Raw genomic sequence first — 19,993 nt, 5'->3', positions numbered from 1 at the left:
AGAATATTTTGAAAGAAAATGGTACCACGTACAACGACTGAAACCGCTGTGGAAATATCGTCAAGTAAACTTGTCACAATGGACTGTTGCGGTGCAAAATATCAAAACACATTAAAAAACTATAGCATAATACAACATGAGCATGTGGTGTGTTATTATAACGAAACACCTATAACCTAGTCTTTATTCGGGCTATAGCGCCTGTTCATTACCCCTCGTGGCCGTGTGCTACCAGAAACACACCGCTATTCCCAGAGGCCGTTGTGTTTCTGGTAACACACGGCCCCTCGGGGTAATAAACGGGCGCTTTAGCCCTCATGACCAGGTAACAGGTGTCTATTAATACCATATAGGGCTAAGTCCTTGGTGTCGCGCCATAGGGTAAGATTAGAAATTATATTCGCCTCTTAAGGTGTATAGTCAACGCTTACATGGTTACTAATAGTGTTGATTCATGATAAGAAAGGGTCAGCAGTGCTTATACTTTCTGAGAAACTGGATCCATAAGAGTTGATAGAAATATTTTATCCCTATTCTATAAAACATTCATTGAAAGTGTTTTAACTTTTTCCTTTATTTGTTGGATGCATAATTTGTCCGTTAAAAATAAAAAAACTCATTAGATAACATCGTTTCAATATGCTCCAACATAATCGGTACTCTTGAGAGGAATTTGCTTTGTTTTTACAACCAACAGCTGCTCCGGAAGGCTCACTCTATAATATCATGTAAAACCCACGCTTTATCTTCAGACTTTGTTTTACTTCCTTCCGGAAGGCGTTTTCAGTGTTTCGGATCCTCTCAACCTATCTTGTCGAATCTTCGCCTCAATACCCCAACAAAGACCTTTACTCCTCGCAACATCACTTCGGATGGTATTAACCGATCTACGAATCCTCAATTTCGAATCTCTGGAACGAAACTAAGGATCTTATTAACTTTCCTTGGAACGTGATCATCCCTGCTTAATTTCGAATCGTCGCGACCTACCATTCAATATGTTGACTTAATCTCGTCGCGGCGCCATAAAACTATGATCTTGAGTGTTAACAAGGTACGTATGAATGAGTTTGTAAGAAATTCGAATTTAATAGTCCATATAATGAGGAAAGGGAAAAGACGTTCAGTTGTTCCTTGAAAGGTTGGTATTCACATTTTTTCCGAAAATTGTTGTTGATCAATCATCGAAACTGACAAGTTTACGAATGATTAGCGTTAAAAAGCCGACGACGAGAATTGAAGGCTTGATGTCTTCGCCGGCACTCGTGCACTCATTACAGTTTTCTGGAAAAAAAGATAGAAAAAGGGTGATGTCAATTTGCTCTCACGGGACTGGACTACTGAGTTTGCCCAGACCCATTGCGGTGCTTAAAGAAAAGCGCTGAACGACTACTGACACTACAGTAATTAAAATGGGCAGCCAACAAAACGTTTTGAAAAGGAATGCCTATGAGCGCCTTTTAAAGGAAGGGATAGTGTTTCTACTCGTATCAGCGTGGCGGGCAAAATGCGAGCCGACAACATTTATCATCACCTGGCAGGGAATTTTCTTACTCAGTGAACAAAAATATAAGTTGGTGAGCAGAAAAAATGATTTGTTTGCTGAGGAGGACATCGAGGACTTTTGACCAAAAAATGTAGTAGAGGTTCATTAGCATTCCACAATGCAGCCCTATCGACACCTTGATCAGGGTCGTTTTCAACCAGCTGTTTTGCTTCATTAGATAAACCTGGCACATCAAAAACCTATGATAGTAATGTTATTGTACTCCCAGCGTAGCCCAGTCGGAATATATTTGCATTCTTTTAAAGGACTCTTTCCAAATTTGTAGCAGAAGGAATGAAAATAAGCAATCATCATCATCATCATCATCATCATCATCATCATCATCATCATCATCTTCAATATCATCATGGGCACTGTGACTCTATCTTCTCAAAATGTGGTTTCAAGTGAACACTACATGACGCTGTGCTGAAGCAATAGTTTTGGCTCTTCGGCAAGATCGATACCTGCGCGCGACATTAGGAAAACAAACGTTAGTATCAACATACCTGTTCGTTTGATCAGGCTTGGAATATAATCGTTCCAGAATGCACATTCTCTGGTTTTGTGCCCATACTTGGTTTCCATGTCGACTGAGAAGTCTTTGTACGCCAATCCGGGAACTGTAAACATGGCCCAGTCTTCATCCTCGGTTTCGTCGTTTGAAGGGAGGTTTGGATTTCTGAAACCGCAAAAAGTTTGATTTAACGGGCCATGTCCGTGCTCATTCTTCGCTATGATTAGCAGAAAAAGTAACTTGACAGTAAAGGGTATGAGGTTTAATGGTGACCTAGGAGCCATATAATATCATTTTAATGACGTTAAAGCTACTGCAGTAATTGCTTGACCTAGTACCCAAGGAAATCGCTTCATGAAAACGCGGTACGGTGCCATATCATACGACGACGATGTCTGCAACTCCATGTTGCGTATAGGATTTCGAAAGACCCATCCACTCGGGTGCAAGAGATGTTTCCAAACTCAAAAATGTGTGATCAACTCGACGCATAGATCGAAATCGGCCAACGATCTGGAGGATGATACTGATAACAATCTCATGTGTGCATGCGTCCATGTGTTTAAGTTTTGAAAAATATTCTTCCATCCTTTTACGCATGCACAGGTGAAGTAATAGGTATTATCGAAATTAATGACGATCAACGTCAAATATAAAAGAACACCCTGATATGGAAAATTCTCTCTCTCTCTCTCTCTCTCTTTCTCTCTCTCTCTCTCTCTCTCTCTCTCTCTCTCTCTCTCTCTCTCTCTCTCTATACAATGCAAGATCCGAGGTACATGAATATTCCACATTGATTAAGGTCATTAGCATAGATTTTAATACCTAAACAATGCTCATTAATGTAATCTGCATATTTGAATATAATTATACCTCGCATCTTGCACTAATAGTCTCTCTCTCGAATATATATTCACACACATCTGTATGATGGTCGGCTTCAGGTGTTTTGTTTTTGGACCTCTCTAAAGCATTCGATCTTGTTAACCACGATGTACTACTTAAGAAATTGTCTCTTTATAGATTGCATGGAAATGTGTTAAAATGGTTTGATTCTTTCCTCTCAGATCGTTCTCAAGTTGTTTGTCACATGAGTAAGATATCTGACGTTGAAAAAGTTACTGTTGGTGTGCCTCAGGGATCAATATTAGGTCCACTGCTTTTTACCATTTTCATTAATGATTTGCCACTGACTTTGTGTAATTCTAACCTAGACATGTATGCCGACGACCAGACTCTCCTTACATCTGGCATTTCAGTTGCCGATGTTAATCAGTCGCTCCAAAACGACGCCACTTCAGTGAACGATTGGGTAATTAACAATGGCATGGTCATTAATGAAGGCAAATCGAAAGCCATGTTGGTTGGATCTCGCCAAAAATTAAAATGTGCAGATACAATGGGTGATAGACTTGATATTGCCATTAATGAGTGTAACATCTCTTGTGTTTCATTTGAGAAGATTTTAGGTGTTACATTGGACAATGTTCTTACTTGGGACAAACATATTGACGATTTATGTCTCACTCTGAGCAAGAGAATCGGTTTACTTCGAAGATTATTCAAATTCATTCCATGTCATCTTAGAAAAGTTCTGTATTATGGTTTAATTCAGTCAGCTATTGATTACTGTTGTGTAGTTTGGGGAAATACAACTTTAAAAAATATCGAGAAAGTGTATAAGTTACAGAAAAGAGCACTGAGAGTTCTTCTCAATGTTGATTTTAATACCTCAACCGATTCACTCTTTGAAGCAGCCAATGTTTTTTTCCGTTAAACAACGCATCTTTTATTTTACATGTGTTTTAACCTATAATTGTCTTCTGAATACTGCACCAACGTATCTCTCTGAGAAATTTGTGCCTTTAAATGATGTTCATGGTTACCAGACACGTTCTGCTGCAACTCATAAATTGCTACTCCCTCAATTCCGTACACAAACAGGCCAGAGGACGTTCTCTATGCGTGCCTCAAGTTTCTGGAACTCACTTCCTGATGATATTCGGTGCAGCCACAATGTTGAAATTTTTAAAGCTCGGCTGAAATGTTTTATTAGGGATAATATTGATAAATAGAACTTTTATTTTTTCTCTTTGCTTTGTCGTTTATTTTAAATATTTTATCTTTATTTTTATTTTGTCTGCTTTTTGACTTCATTGTTTTTTTAACACTTATTGGATTTTAATTCTGTGTGTTTAATTGGGACCCCATGGGAGATTACAGCCTTATTGGGTAATTTTAACTCGATTTGAGCATGTAAATGGTATTCTTTAAAGTGAAATAAATAAATAAATAAATAAATATGATATATATATATATATATATATTAGATATATATAATATATATATTATAATATGCATAGACAGAGAGGTAAAATATTATATATATATATATATATATATATATATATATATATATATATATATATATATATATATATATATATTGTTTTTATGCACATACCCTGTTTTTGCAAAGTTTGTCCAATACTTCATTATCTGAAGTGTCATGTTCACCTCATCTTGTGGCATTATGGTGTAGTTTAAGAAGTGATAACCAAACACAAACTGGATATCCTCGGCATGGGCTGCACCACTCCAAGGCATAGGCCAGACTGACGTAGCCGGTACATGGGTCATGAAATACCTATAGACCTTACTACCTGCCTCGCTGTACGCCCGGGCTGACAAATCCGTCGGGCAAACAAACAACTCATCTCCGGTCATCTGCGATAAAGCTCTAGCATAGTTAGCGTCGTCGGAGTCCACTGTCGCCCAGTTCACGTACATTAGCTTGACGGCGTCGTGTGCAGCAGGGCTACTTTTCGCGGGGCCGAAGAGGAAAATCGGTAAGAATTCCTCGAACTGAGATTTGCTCACCGTAGGTTCAGTCTGGTTTATCGTGTAAGGTAGCGCTAACGCTATTACAAATGTACCCTCGTCAGCATTTGCACCCATCAGTATGTCAATGCCAGTTCCAGAAAAGCGTCCTTCAGCAATGACAGCTTTGGGATCTTCCGGCAAGACATTCCCGTCGACAAAGGGAGCAAATGGACCCTCCGCCAGCCCTTCTCCGGCTGCACCTGGTATTAAGTTCTACAAAGAAAAACGGTGAAGGCAATTAGGTTTGGAAAAGTATAATGTTATAGTTTAGCTAGCTTTACAATATTTAGACAGTTACATGGTCATTGAGTCAAATGACTGTATTTTATCTATGGTACCAGTATATTGATGGCGCAAATAAAGTAATCTGATTGGTCGAGAAGTGAAAATAAGAGTGCTATATTCGTGAGATATATATATATATACATGAGCTCTTTGGAAAAAGACTTTTTTTTAAATTTCGCGCAAGAATTTCAACATACTGTTATGGTATCATAGAAATAAATCACCCCAGCAACAGATATACCATCCGGTTTTGACCAGTTTACTCCATATATACGCCTCCCGCCATCGCTCGTGCATATATGTCGTGAAATGGTCAAATTTCGTGGTGTTCTGTGGCTTAATGTGGTTTATTGCTTAACTTTACGACACTCATACACATATGAATATCATCATCATCATCATCATCATCATCATCTGAACATCGTCTGTGATTCAACCCATCCTCCTTATATGTAAATTTAAGATGCTTCCTTTGGTGATGGTTCCAGTGGGTAGGATTTTGACACATCAAATCAATTTCAGAAATCGTTATCATTAAAGGCAAGTTATAACCAGGTCCAAGAAACAACACAAAAGAAATACATTGACAAGATCCATAGTGCAATCTCGAATCATTAGTTAGTGGTGGTACCAGGTGTCCGGAATGGGTAAGCGTACCCTGCTAGCATACTACACCCGTCAAGATTGAACTAGTGTGACAAGGTAATTGTGCCATTATTCAGCTAGCTGCATGATTACCCTTGTGAGTCAAAACCAGGAAAATTTGGATATAAGATCTTCTCCATATCTACCATAGAAATTCTAAATGATCTACCCATCCTACTTTGTGAAAAGATCACCTTAGGAAGTCCTTTATTCCTATAGCTGTGTCAGTTAAACCTGTCAAACTTATGATGTAGACTGTTGTTGTGTTACGTTTTAGTGTTTATTCGACGAGCCGAAAGATAAATTTATGTTTTTATGGACAGACAATAAAGTATTTGAATTTGAATATTGATTAATTCTGTCAGTTTTGACCGGAAATGCATTATAATGCAATCACCGCGAACGGATCTACAATTTTGCTGAACTCCTTGGCTGGCACCGTACGGAGACATTGAACCAGTTCTTCAGATGTATTCTTCTGGCATCCAACCACTTTGCCGAGACCATGGGCTGCCTTGTTTTGTAATGCTGTATCAGTAAGAGGATTGCCCGGCATCGATGCAGTTCCACTCTGTAAACAGACAAAGGAAACTCATAAACACCTGTTGCCTGGTCATGAGGGCTATAGCGCCCGTCTATCTTCTCAATGTTGATTTAATACCTCAACCGATTCACTCTTTGAAGCAGCCAATGTTTTTTCCGTTAAACAACGCATCTTTTATTTACATGTGTTTTAAACCTATAATTGTCTTCTGAATACTGCACCAACGTATCTCTCTGAGAAATTTGTGCCTTTAAATGATGTTCATGGTTACCAGACACGTTCTGCTGCAACTCATAAATTGCTACTCCCTCAATTCCGTACACAAACAGGCCAGAGGACGTTCTCTATGCGTGCCTCAAGTTTCTGGAACTCACTTCCCGATGATATTCGGTGCAGCCACAACGTTGAAATTTTTAAAGCTCGGTTGAAATGTTTTATTAGGGATAATATTGATAAATAGAACTTTTATTTTTTATTCTCTTTGCTTTGTCGTTTTTTAAATATTTTATCTATATTTTTATTTTGTCTGCTATTTGACTTCATTGTTTTTTTTAACACTTATTGGATTTTAATTCTGTGTGTTTAATTGGGACCCCATGGGAGATTACAGCCTTATTGGGTAATTTTAACTCGATTTGAGCATGTAAATGGGTAATCCTTTAAAGTGAAATAAATAAATAATAAATAAATATTACCCCGAGGGGCTGTGTGTTACGAGAAACACATCGCTATTCCCCGAGGCCGTAGGCCACGAGGGGTAACAGACGAGCGCTATAGCTGAATGAAAACCAGGCAGTAGGTGTTTTATAACACACCACATGCTCATGTTGTATTGATATATTTGAGGAATTAGAATTACAACGTAAATGAATATTACGACCGCTCATCTTAGCATTCCAGTCGACGCACACGATTACCTGCATAATTGCCCTGTGGAAGAGTCCCTCCGACAGTGGCGAAAACAACAAGAGATCAACGCTCGTGGATCCAGCGCTTTCACCAAATATTGTCACCCTGTTGGAATCTCCTCCAAATGCTACGTTGAGAGAAATAAAGAATAAAATATCGGTATATATTGTCGAGATAACACTCTCTTTTTTCATGTTCCTGACTCGTGGAAACTTTATGTTGTAAGAAGCGAAGGGGTAGCATGTGTCTTCCGTAAAATTTGTTTTCGAAATCTAACAACAACAAATACCAGTTTGACGACCGTCATTAAGTACTAAAAAATTCATTTATTTTTTTATTCTACTCGTTTTGTTGTTGTGTTCGATTATATTTAGTATATGGAGATGCCTTATTTACATATGACCTGATCCAGTAAACTCTACGGGTTCTACGACAGTCATCGCAAATTAAATACAAGTCTCGTGAAAAAATAATGATCATTGCACTCGACGAACAGCGCTATTACATTTTTTCTGCTATCAGTCATTAAGTACATATTTGATGAAAGTTAGCCCCACCTGCTATGTTGTTCTGTACCCATTGCAATGCTGCGATCTGGTCGAGCAGTCCGTAGTTACCAGTGGCGTGCTCGTCCCCTGTGGATCGACATTGATGTTAGGATGATCAAACTAGTGATCGTTGATGACAAAGTCCCCAAATGTTTTGAGAATTCTTAATCCCTCTTTGATATTAAAAGTTCTTGATATGATAGTGCGAGAGAAATTTGCCGGCGGGTTTTAAAATCATAGGACAATGCCCCAGTCATTAGTTTGAATTGGAGCGTTTCAGACATGTCCAAGAAATGATTATGAGACTACAACATAGACAAAAGCCCCTCCCCCTCCCGAATTCCAAACTGAATCCCATTGTAACCCGAACTGATATGCATGTGTCTGTCATCGTACATTGTCCTTATATCAATTTTTAATTAAATCCGTTCAGATATACGTGATAATGAGTTAGATATGAGAAAAATTATTACAAAATGGACACCTAGTACCCATATTGAATGGTGTTATCCCGCCAAACATGCAGATTTAATTATAAATGTCATAGTGCGTTTTGTGTCCTTGTATCGAGTTGGAAAAAATTGATTCGTGTATTTTTCTATAATAATTTTTGAATGTCAAAAATAGTAACAAAATGGCCACCTACTTGGTGCCACATTGGATAGTAGTATGTCATAGCTACAGCTATAGACATGAAAATGAAATAAATGGGTTGTAATCGGTCATATTGGATTGTATATTAAAACAAATCAATATACACATTAAATACATAATTATGTACATATCCTTGTAATGCATTTGACACAAATCTGTCCATACATGTCGCAGTTATGGCTCTTCATATGAGAAAGAAACAAAATTTATACTTGCTTATGATTTTGGCAGGTATCACAACAAATTTACGTGCACATGTATGATATAAGGTCATGTCCTTGTACGAACTTGTAAATAAATTGACCCCAATCTCTGGATAAGCTTGTAGATAGATCCGCGGTATTAAGGAGCGATGGATATTATCAAATTCGTAAGTCAACGGTGATAGTGTTTTCTGATTGTAGTTGCTTGTCCTAACGCTATGTTGTCACATATACCATGTACATTTCACTGTCAGGTACACCGTAACAAAAAGATGGCTACAACATACTTCCTCTCGAGTAAGTCAATGTAAATTTCTTTCCGTTTTTGAACAGTAAGCGATGCCTCAATGTGCAATTTTAAGTCACACAGTATCTGGAGATAGATCGTAGATTCGTCGAGATTTTATGCTCCCCGAGTCTCCTCAGTGAAGTCTGGCATGTCTGAAAACGTACTTTTAGAACAATAATCTTCTCGATTGACATTTTCATGACTTATGAAAAAACATAATATTTGAATTAAGGGGGATACAGCATTTTTACCGATTTTTTTCGATAAATGTAACACAAAAGAAATTTGCATTTTCGCTTCTCCGTTAGCTTGCTTCTGGAAAAGTATTGCACTCATCGTACGTGGATACCATGACGTTTGTGACTTGTGTTAATGCCGATTCTGAAACTTTTCCTGTAATATCTGGACGTACTTTATTAATACCATGATTTACTTATCGAGATGTCTCACACTACTGCTAATATGTAGAACAAAAACGTTATAAGACAGTCAATCTTCACGATGACAATTAACATGGCATTACTCGTTGGGTTTTTTCTTGCCAGGGTCATTTATGTCTCACACGTATTCAGTCCTGACAATTCCATTCACAGTCACACTAATTATTCTAAAAGGTACGCAAGCTACTATACGTGTCTACAACACATAGGATAAAAAACTGACTTGCCCGTTAGAAGGAATCCAAGCGCACCGAGCCTGTAATTTATTGTTACAATCACGACTTCTCCTATTGCAGACAGAGCCAAACAGTCGTATGATGAGCCTGACCCTGTGATAAAGCTACCACCATGAATCCACACCATCACAGGCAGAGATTCGGACTAGAGAGAGAGAGAGAGAGAGAGAGAGAGAGAGAGAGAGAGAGAGAGAGAGAGAGAGAGAGAGAGAGAGAGAGAGAGAGAGAGAGAGAGAAGAGAGAGAGAGATACGGACAGGGGCAGCGATAGAGATAGATAGACAGAGACAGACAGTGAGAGTCAGAAAGAATAACAAACAGACAAACACACAGACAGAGACAGACATAGACAGACAAAGAGATATAAAGACATGGACAAACAGACAGATAGTCACACAGAGGAAGAGGGGGCCACAGGAATGGAGACAAGGAAAGACAGAAGGGCAACCAGACAGAGGGAGTTGGAGAAAGAGAGATTGAGAGACGAGACACGCGCGTAAGAAGCGAAATTAAAGTAACTCTTTCGCGAGAGCAATGAGTGAAGTGACTTCCATATGGCAAATTCTCATGCAATTAACTCTAGAATAAGTTGTTTGACTTAGTACCTCTCTGATCAATGCGAAATCGTTTTCAATCTAAAACTTGCTCGTTTCTCTCTTATGGAACTCGAAAATATTCACACTTGACATTTTTTTTGATATACTGAAGTAGGTGCCTGCTTGTGATAACATAAAAGTATAAAAAACTTTACCTGTGTTCGTGGTGCAAAACATTCAAAAATAAACAGTCCTCGCTCTGCGGGTCAAATCCAGGGAAGCCGCGTCCTCCGCCTGAATGCAAATGGGGCGAAACTCCGTGGCATCGTAAACGCCTTCCCAGGCAGTTTTACTCTGTGGCGGCTGAAATCTCAGCTCGCCTACCGGTGGCTCGGCATAAGGTATTCCTTTGAAATGTCGACCGTACGTTGAATGGCAACGTCAGGGTGGGAGAATTCAACGGTTGTACCGGCTACCTCTCCTGAGGTGACCTCAACCACGGGGGCATCAGCGGCAACGCAGCGTGCAAATGCAATGACAATCACAATACGGATATGCATCATTTCTACGGAAGTCGTAGTGGAAATAGATGAACACAATAGACAGCAGTCAAAATGCACCCTTAATGTACATGAAGACAGCGAGGGCTTGACTTGTCCAATTGGAGCGTTCGCACAGTACACAGATGTTATGTAACTATTCGCGGTTCAATTCGTACGTAAGAGTTACCAGCACGGCCACGAATGCATGCGGTTGCTATGTAGACAAGGCTAGATGGATACAATCAAGTTGGGATCAGTGCATTCGAGACTGTCCTCCCGTAAAATCATCGAATGCGATCACAAGTCTCATAATATTGCTACACCCCTCAAGTAAACAGTCATTGACAAGTGGCTTAATGAGCAGTCAGTACGCTCTTCATATCAGAAAAAAATATTTGATCATTTTATGGGATATTTGGCGATGAAGACTTTCTGCAAATAAAGTCATTACTATTGTTATAAAACAAATTTTTTGTCACTCCAGCTTCCCAATTAGGGGGAAATATTTTTGGGTTTTTTCGTTCGACAATATGTCACTATCGAAACGTCCAACAATCTGCGTCAACAATTGAACCATGGCGAGAATGTATCACAAATTCGCTGTTTGATTATCGTAAGTCTTTTCTACTACCAAAGTAACGTCTTTGAGAATGGTTGAGGTCACGCGCGATGAGTTTCTTTGGCGACGCGTGCACGCGAGTCATCGACGGACAACGCGACAAAGGAATGGCAAAATGTAGCCAACTGGTAGACCAAGACAGCAAACTTTCGACGACAGAATCGAAGACATTTGAATCAATGATCACAGCTGAAAGCATCGCCTTCGTACAACTCACAAAGATCATGACACGATTTCATTGCAAGACAGTGTGGTAAGTGACTCGTCAAACACAACTATTCCACATCTGTACACAACAAATAGTGTAGTTGACACACTAAATGAACGAATGCAATAAAACGATAAAAGTCTTGCACGAGCATTACTAGAATTATGATTATAGGTAGATGCGTATTCGAATCTGTATCATATTGTGAGGAGATCTGACTGTAATCGTATACCTTTCGGGGGGGGGGGCTATGCTTAATTAACGGAAAAAATAAACTCGTCACCTTTATAACTGTTATTCTTGTTCGAATAACGTGCGAAAATTCCACTAGATTGTATGCTATTGTTACGCCAAGGTTTTTGGTGCATATGGTTGGACCCTGGAAAATTTCTCAGTTTATGATACATGATCATCGTTCAGATTAAATTTTGGATTTCTTTCGTTCGAACGGAGGTCGTTAACTTCTCTGCGTCATCTTTGTAACGTCTCTGAAAGGTCTTCATCTCATAACTTTGCCATCTAGACTTCTTAACTCGAAATTTTCCTTCGGCGGAAAGCGTTAAGGCCACGTGCAATGCAAAATCATGCCGTGTGTGTTAATCAATAATTTACGATCTCTTGACATGTGACAGCCACAATCTATTTTATTGTTTGCGGTCCAAGACTCTATTTTAACGACCAAGCTTTGCTGGTAAACACCTGTGTTGACATTTTCGTAAAGGAAGTCTGCGATTATAATCAAGGTGTCATCGGTGCAATAAATCGATAAACAATGATCTACGGTCATCACATTCTCTGAACTAGTAGTAAAATGTCATCTACAGTTGTTCAAAAATCCTGCATGGACAATCGCTGTGTTAGTTTGCAGATTTTAAAAAATGGACACAACAGTACACCGGGGTTTGAGGTTACCTTTCTTCAAATTAGCAAGGGTGCATCGTTTTTGACCGGTTCGGTTCTCAATATTGGTTATTGATTGCTAGCGCCCGCTCATCGATCATTTAGCGATATACTTCATTAGATATAAACACATTTTCAAGCATATTTCCGATCAAGATGGATGGAAACGTGGAGTTATTTCCATGTATTGTGGATTGCATGCCTCACCTATATAAAAATAAGGCTCTCGTGCCGTTCACCAGGTCATGGCCATTGCAAAAAACATGCATGGTGTAAAACATTTTTATGGCGGCTCAGCTTTTAATTTTTCCCGCGTTCAACTTTCTGTTTTCGAGCGTCAGTGTTTTCACTTGTACGGATGGTTTTGTTACACAGACAGCTGTCGAAAAGTTGTGTGCAGCCTCACCGGCAGTGACGTCTTACCTTTCTGGCCGAGGAACACTTCACTGGGTATCAGTAACAGCACCTGAAGCCACGCTAAATTAGATTTTGTGCGAGCAATAATAACCCACCGCCACACCCACCCACCGGATTCCAACCTATCAATGGCGATTGATCTGCAGCCATGGTGCCTGTAATGTAAGACATTCCCGCAAATTCTTCTAGTTTAGTAAACGTAGCAATACATTCACATTCAATAACCTGCAAGGTTTCTTTCATTTCTCATCATTTGTGTTCTCATTTTCTCTGTTTTGTTGTTTACTTGTACTTCTACCTCAAAAAACCAATTCCATTTTTGCCAGGACACTCTCTATTAGTGTTTTATCCAATGGCAACTTTATTGCTGGCAACTGAATAATTCTCCCGAAAAGACAAGCTTGTTGGCAATAACGTTGTTTTATACATAGTAAATTGAATAAGCAAGGCAATTATTTTACATCTCGATTGATTCTTTGAGAACAAATAATATTCGCACTTGCTATTTAGAAGGAAACAATAAAATTGGTATGAAAGAGGACAGCAATTATACCGGCCTGTTTAAAAAACTTTGGTAATAGTCAGACATGCGGTCATGTCAATGGAACTTAATATAGCTTATCTCTGATACGTGGACATCAGCAGTGCCAATTCTTCTTGTGAGTCAAATGTGAGTACAAAATGCACAAAATATATCAGCTTTTTTATGTTGTTGAAATACGCGTCTTGATTTTTTTCTTTCTTTTTGTTTTTTTTTTGTAATTAGACATCAACATCGAAGCGTCTGTACAGAAGGGATGTGATAACACCAATTGCAAACACGGATGGACTGGTATCTTCAGCGGCACTCGTGCATCCATCGCAATTTTCTGAAAAAGGACAGTAATGTAAGATGAAGGAATATTTCGAGCACGACTTATAAAGACATGTTTTGGCAAAGTCATGAGGAACGTAGCCGAGAACGAATGTTCAGTTCACAACTTACACATTGAAATAGAGTCAAGTAAATAATACAGTTCATTCTGTCTCATTATCACCTTTATAACCACCACCACTACCACCACCACCATCACCACCACCATCATCATCATCATCACCACCACCATCACCATCATCATCATCATCACCACCACCACCACCATCACCACCACCATCATCATCATCATCACCACCACCATCACCATCATCATCATCATCACCATCATCATCACAAATATCATCATCATCATCATCACCACCACCACCATCATCATCATCATCACCATCATCATCACCATCATCATCATCATCACCATCATCATCATCATCATCATCATCATCATCATCACCACCACCACCAACATCATCAGCATCATCCTCATCCTCCTCCTCATCATCATCATCATCATCATCGTCACTATAATTATTAATATTGTTCTTATTCTTCTTATTCCTCTTCTTCTTATTGTTGTTGTTGTTGTGATGATGATGATGATGATGATGATGATGATGATGATGATGACGATGGTGCTGGTGCTGCTTTTAATGTTGAAGTATGTAACAGACGGTGCAGCCTCAGAGTGATTTTAATCACCACAATACGAGAGTCACACTTATTGTTTCATACACCTTTCGTTTTCTCAATTTCGGACTGATACTCACGAGCACAACGACAATTGAAAAGATTTAGAATTAAAAGTTAAGTAGCTATCGGCGAATCGGCGTTTACCGACCTGTTCGTTCTATCAGGCTTGGAATGTAATCGTTCCACAATGCACACTCCCTGGTTTTGTGCCCGTACTTGGTTTCCATGTCGATTGACAATTCTTTGTACGCTAATCCGGGCACCTTAAACAAGGGCCAGCCCCCTTGCTCGGAATTACCAGTCGAGTGCAGGTTTGGATTTCTAAAATCACAAAACAATCAATATGTTACAGAAGGAAAATGGAAAGAAAGTGACTGATACTATTGATCCAGTAAAAATTTCATCTATATATATATATATATATATATATATATATATATATATATATATATGTATGTATGTATGTATGTATGTATGTATGTATGTATGTATGTATGTATGTGTATATACATACACACACAGATATAATATATCCTGCATTTATGCACATACCCTGTTTTTGCAAAGTTTGTCCAATACTTCATTATCTGAAGTGTCATGTTCACCTCTTCTTGTGGCATGATGGTATAGTTTAAGAAGTGATAACCAACACAAACTGGATATCTTCGAAATGTGCTGCACCCATCCAAGATATAGGCCAGACTGATGAAGCCGGTACATGGTCATGAAATACCGATAGACCTTACTACCTGCCTCGCTGTACGCCCGGCTGATAAATCCGTCGAGCAAACAAGTATCTCATCGCTGGTCATCTGAGACAACGCTTCGGCGTAGTTAGCGTCGTCAGAGTCCACTGTCGCCCAGTTCACGTACATTAGCTTGGCGGCGTCGTGTGCAGCAGGGCTACTTTTCGCGGGGCCAAAGAGGAAAGCTGTAAGAATTCGTCGAACTGAGATTTGCTCACTGTAGGTTCAGTCTGGTTTATCGTGTAAGGTAGCGCTAACGCTATTACAAATGTACCCTCGTCAGCATTTGCACCCATCAGTATGTCAATACCAGTTCCAGAAAAGCGCCCTTCAGCGATGACGGCTTTGGGATCTTCCGGCAAGACATTGCCGTCCACAAAGGGAGCAAATGGACCCTCCGCCAGCCCTTCTCCGGCTGCACCTGGTATTAAGTTCTACAAAGAAGAACGGTAGGAAATTTAGGTCCAGGACTCAAATATACTGTCTGGTATATTGATTGCGCAAATAAAAGTAACCTGATTTGTCGAGACGTGAAAATAACTTATCCTGCTTTATACAGGGACGGGTACACCACTCCGCTGTGACCAGTTCACTAAATAGCAGTCGATATCGCTCGTGCACGCATGTCGTGAACTGGTCAAAATCTTATGCAATGCTATAGCAACAATGTGACTTATTGCTTAATTTTGTAGCGGACATACATTAAAGAAAAGTTAATTAACGCGCATGCACATATGCGTATCATCATCATCAACATCATAATCATTATTATCATCCGAACATTATCTGTGATTCAATGCATGCTATTCATTATCTGTTTCTGATACTCCCCTTGTGATGGTTCCAGCCGGTAGAAAAGGTAATTTCAGACCGTCATTGAGTTTTATAGCTGCATCAATTAAATTACTCTGAAAATATTCTGTTGTTACGCGTTTTAGCGTAAATTCCATGAGCCTAAAGAAACTTTATGTTTGTTATGGACAGACGATAAAGTACTTTAATTTGGCGTAATTAATAAAAAAATCTGGTCAGTTTTGACAGAAAGAGCTTTATGATCAAATCACCGTGAAGGGAATAATAATTTTGCTGAACTCCTTGGCTGGCACCGTACGGAGACATTGAAGCAGTTCTTCAGATGTATCCTTCTGGCATCCAACCACTTTGCCGAGACCATGGGCTGCCTTGTTTGTAATGCTGTATCAGTTAGAGGGTAGCCTGGCCATGATGAAGTTCCACTCTGTGAATAAATAGAGTAAATATTGAGGACACTTTAATTTCCTCAAAAAAACTCCGCATATGCTACATTCGAATGCTTATATTTGAATGCTTATATTTGAATGTGGGGTACATAATGTGATAACATTACACACGATGCTTTCATTAAGGCAGGCAGGCAGGCGGGTTGGAGGGTGGGAGGATTTGTGCGTGGTTGGATGGATGGGTGGGTCGGTGGGTTTGTGGGTAGGTATGTGCAGGTAGGTAGGTATGTAGGTAGGTAGGTCGGTTGGTAGGTTGTATGTATGTATGTATGTATGTATGTATGTATGTATGTATGTATGTATGTATGTATGTATGTATGTATGTATGTATGTATGTATGTATGTACGTACGTACGTACGTACGTACGTACGTATGTATGTATGTATGTACGTATGTACGTATGTACGTGCACGCACGTACGTACGCACGCACGTATGTATGTATGTATGTATGTATGTATGCATCTATGCATGCATGCATGCATGTACGTGCGTCCGTACGTTCGTGGTTAGGTGTATTTGTGTGTATGGAAGAAAAGAGTGAATTTTATTATTTATCATTTGAGAGATTGACATTGCAAACCCAAGTGATTATCAATAGGCGTTCCACCTATAAGCTTACCTGCATAATTGCTCTTTGAAAGAGTCCCTCCGCCAGTGGCGAAAACAACAAGAGGTCGACGGACATGGACCCAGCACTTTCACCAAATATTGTCACCCTGTTAGCATCTCCTCCAAATGCTACGTGGAGAGAAAGTGAGGAGAATACGTCGGTATTACCGAGATAGCACTCGCTTTTCAAGTCTTTGAAACTATGCTATAAGAAGCGAAGGGTTGCATCAAATTGAGGTATATCTCCCGTTAAACTTGTTTTCGTAATGTTTTTATCGAACAACAACCAATCCAAAAGTTTGAAGATAGTCATTTATTAATAAATCAATTTATTTATGAATTTGTTTATTTGTTAATTGTTATAAGTTTACTATTATTGTTTTGCAGCAAATAGAGATGCCTTATTATAAAATGAACTCCTCCGGTAAACACTGTGGGGTTCTATGACAGTCATCTTTTGAAGGAATAGGTTTGATGGAACTGCGCTCAATGGTCGTATGGGACTAATAAAATCAATGTAGTCACTTTATCAAAGGTATGTTGACAATAAATGAAAGTATATTTGGCATGATGTATGATTTTAAAAGTTTCAGCTATCTTGACGTCATTCAGCATTTTATTGTGCATGAAGTAGATGCTTGTTAACAAGAAATCGCGTAGTGTTATGTCCTGTTGTCTTGCTATCATCCTGTTTAGTATATATTCGATGTAAAATGGACCCTACCTGCTATGTTGTTCTGTACCCATTGCAATGCTGCGATCTGGTCGAGAAGTCCGTAGTTACCAGTGGCGTGCTCGTCCCCTGTGGATTGACATTGATGTTGGAATGATCAAAAACATGGTCGTTGATGACATCCTCTGAATGAAATGCTTTTGGGAAATGTTAATCCGTGTTTAGAGTTCAAATGTTCTTGTTTGCATTTACAGCCATCATAGTAGTGCGAAAGAAATTGGCCAGCATGTACAATGCCATAGTCGTGCGTTTGAATTGAGTCGTTCCAGACACCTCCGTATAATGGTTGTGGAACTACAATATGGATAAATGGCTGCTTTACTTCCAAAATGATTACATTGTGACCTTAACTGATATGCGGTTACTAGCCATGTTGGATTGTATCGCAAAACAAATTAATAAAACTATGTTAATTCATGTATTGTTTATGTCCTTGTACCACTTTTGATACAGCATGCATGTCTTAGTTATGAGTCCAGAAATGAAAAAACAAACAAAATGGCTACTTTGCTGTGATTTTGGCTAGTATCGTTACACAAGAACCTTATGACTGTATGCCATACATGTATGGCATAAGATCATGTCCTTGTACTTTGACAAAACTATCGGTCCCACAATTTCTGAGAAAAATCTGTGAATAGATTTGGACAGGCGGACTTAACACGATTGGAACTAATTTGGGATAATTGGATGGTGAAGTAATGTCGATTTAATCTACAAATGTTATCTCATCTGCTTAAATTTTTATATTACACACTTGTTTTTATGAGAAATTTGCGATATTGCAACATTCAGCTGTATGGCAGCTAACACTTTTGAGAAATTTGCAAAATATGAAAATCCAATTATCCCAAATTAGTTCCAATCGTGTTACTTACGAACGGATGGAAATTATCAATGCCGTAAGTCCACAGGGAATAATCTCTGATGACATGTGCTTGCCCAAACGCCATGATGTGATTAATAATTGTCACATATGCAATGAGTCACTGTCAGGTATACCGTCACAAACAGATGGCTACCGTGACAACATCCTTCTGCGCGCGTACATTTCGTATACCATTTTCGAATGGTAAGTGATACCACCCACCTGCAACTTTCAGGTCACACAGCCCTAAAGATATATCATAGATTCATAATGATTTGTGCTCTTAAAGTTCTTTTCAGTGAATTATGGTATGTATGCTTTTCATAGCTTGATAACTTCTAAAATCATGTTTTTGAGCACAATATTCCCCTCGATTCAAATTATGCATGGTTTGAAAAACAGTAATGGAAAGAGGTGATAGCGTCTTTGTAAAACTGGCCAACAACAGCGTCCTCGGATAGTATAAGGGTAATTATGGGAACATTGCAGCAGTGTTATCAAAGAGAATGTTGCCGATACTTTCCATAAACATGACTCAAAAAATTGCATCCTTGAGTCTCCGTTAACCAGCTTCTCAAAAAGAATTTCATTTGTCCTACATGACAGCAATGACATTTTGTACTTTTTCGTGCAGATTTTGAAGTTCTACTGTAATATCTCGACGTACTTTTATTAAATATCACTGATCAATCATCGTTATAAGGCAGGCAATCTTCAGCTGACTCTAAACATGGCATTGTTGCTTGTTTTTTCAAATACTTGTGGCATTCGTGTCTCACGTTCCCGGTCGCGATAATTTAATTCACAGTCGTAGAAACGAGACTGTCAAGCGCGCAAGCTATGAATACTTATCAATACGAGTTTAAAACCTGACTTGCCTGTCAGAAGGAATCCAAGCGCACCGAGCCTGTAATTTATTGTTACAATCACGACTTCTCCTATTGCAGACAGAGCCAAACAGTCGTATGATGAGCCTGACCCTGTGATAAAGCTACCACCATGAATCCACACCATCACAGGCAGAGATTCGGACTAGGCAAACAGGGAGAGAGGACGAGGGAGAGACGGACAGAGACAGAGTCAGGATAGGGATAGAGACAGACAGTGACAGACAGAGGGAGAGTGAGAGACATACACGGAAATAGGGAAAGGCAGACAGACAAACAGAGAGAGAGAATGTGGAGACAGACAGACAAAAACAGACAAAATTATGTAGCAAGCTTATCAAGTAACATGTCTACTAATGGTAAATTCCCATATTGTTGACTCCAGGTAGTACTTAGGGCAACAT

At 39.2% G+C, this 19,993-nt stretch overlaps 2 protein-coding genes and 1 long non-coding RNA gene across 3 annotated transcripts; all 3 read right to left on the bottom strand.

The window, feature by feature from the left end:
• Positions 1-1,103: 1,103 nt before the first annotated feature.
• LOC139129282 (acetylcholinesterase-like) lies at positions 1,104-8,372 on the bottom strand. Its single transcript, XM_070694921.1, has 7 exons — positions 8,369-8,372; positions 7,887-7,964; positions 7,338-7,456; positions 6,274-6,447; positions 4,528-5,159; positions 2,056-2,228; positions 1,104-1,284 (listed from the first exon to the last, which is right to left on the bottom strand). Exons 1-7 carry the CDS (start codon positions 8,370-8,372, stop codon positions 1,178-1,180), a joined length of 1,287 nt encoding a protein of 428 aa, XP_070551022.1. The 3' UTR covers positions 1,104-1,177.
• Positions 8,373-13,207: 4,835 nt separating this feature from the next.
• Positions 13,208-15,173, bottom strand: LOC139126499 (acetylcholinesterase-like). The gene is made up of 3 exons (XM_070692558.1): positions 15,037-15,173; positions 14,633-14,805; positions 13,208-13,789 (listed from the first exon to the last, which is right to left on the bottom strand). The coding sequence occupies exons 1-3, from the start codon at positions 15,102-15,104 to the stop codon at positions 13,683-13,685; spliced, it is 348 nt and encodes a 115-aa protein (XP_070548659.1). The 5' UTR covers positions 15,105-15,173; the 3' UTR covers positions 13,208-13,682.
• A 51-nt stretch (positions 15,174-15,224) lies between these two features.
• On the bottom strand, positions 15,225-18,362 carry LOC139126493 (uncharacterized). The gene is made up of 4 exons (XR_011550599.1): positions 17,826-18,362; positions 17,112-17,230; positions 16,295-16,467; positions 15,225-15,664 (listed from the first exon to the last, which is right to left on the bottom strand). It is a non-coding gene; the product is annotated as an uncharacterized lncRNA (long non-coding RNA).
• Positions 18,363-19,993: the final 1,631 nt, after the last annotated feature.

This window comes from Ptychodera flava, chromosome 3 (genome assembly GCF_041260155.1).
Source record: "Ptychodera flava strain L36383 chromosome 3, AS_Pfla_20210202, whole genome shotgun sequence".
NCBI lineage: Eukaryota > Metazoa > Hemichordata > Enteropneusta > Ptychoderidae > Ptychodera > Ptychodera flava.
This window is presented reverse-complemented; position numbering and strand designations above follow the sequence as displayed.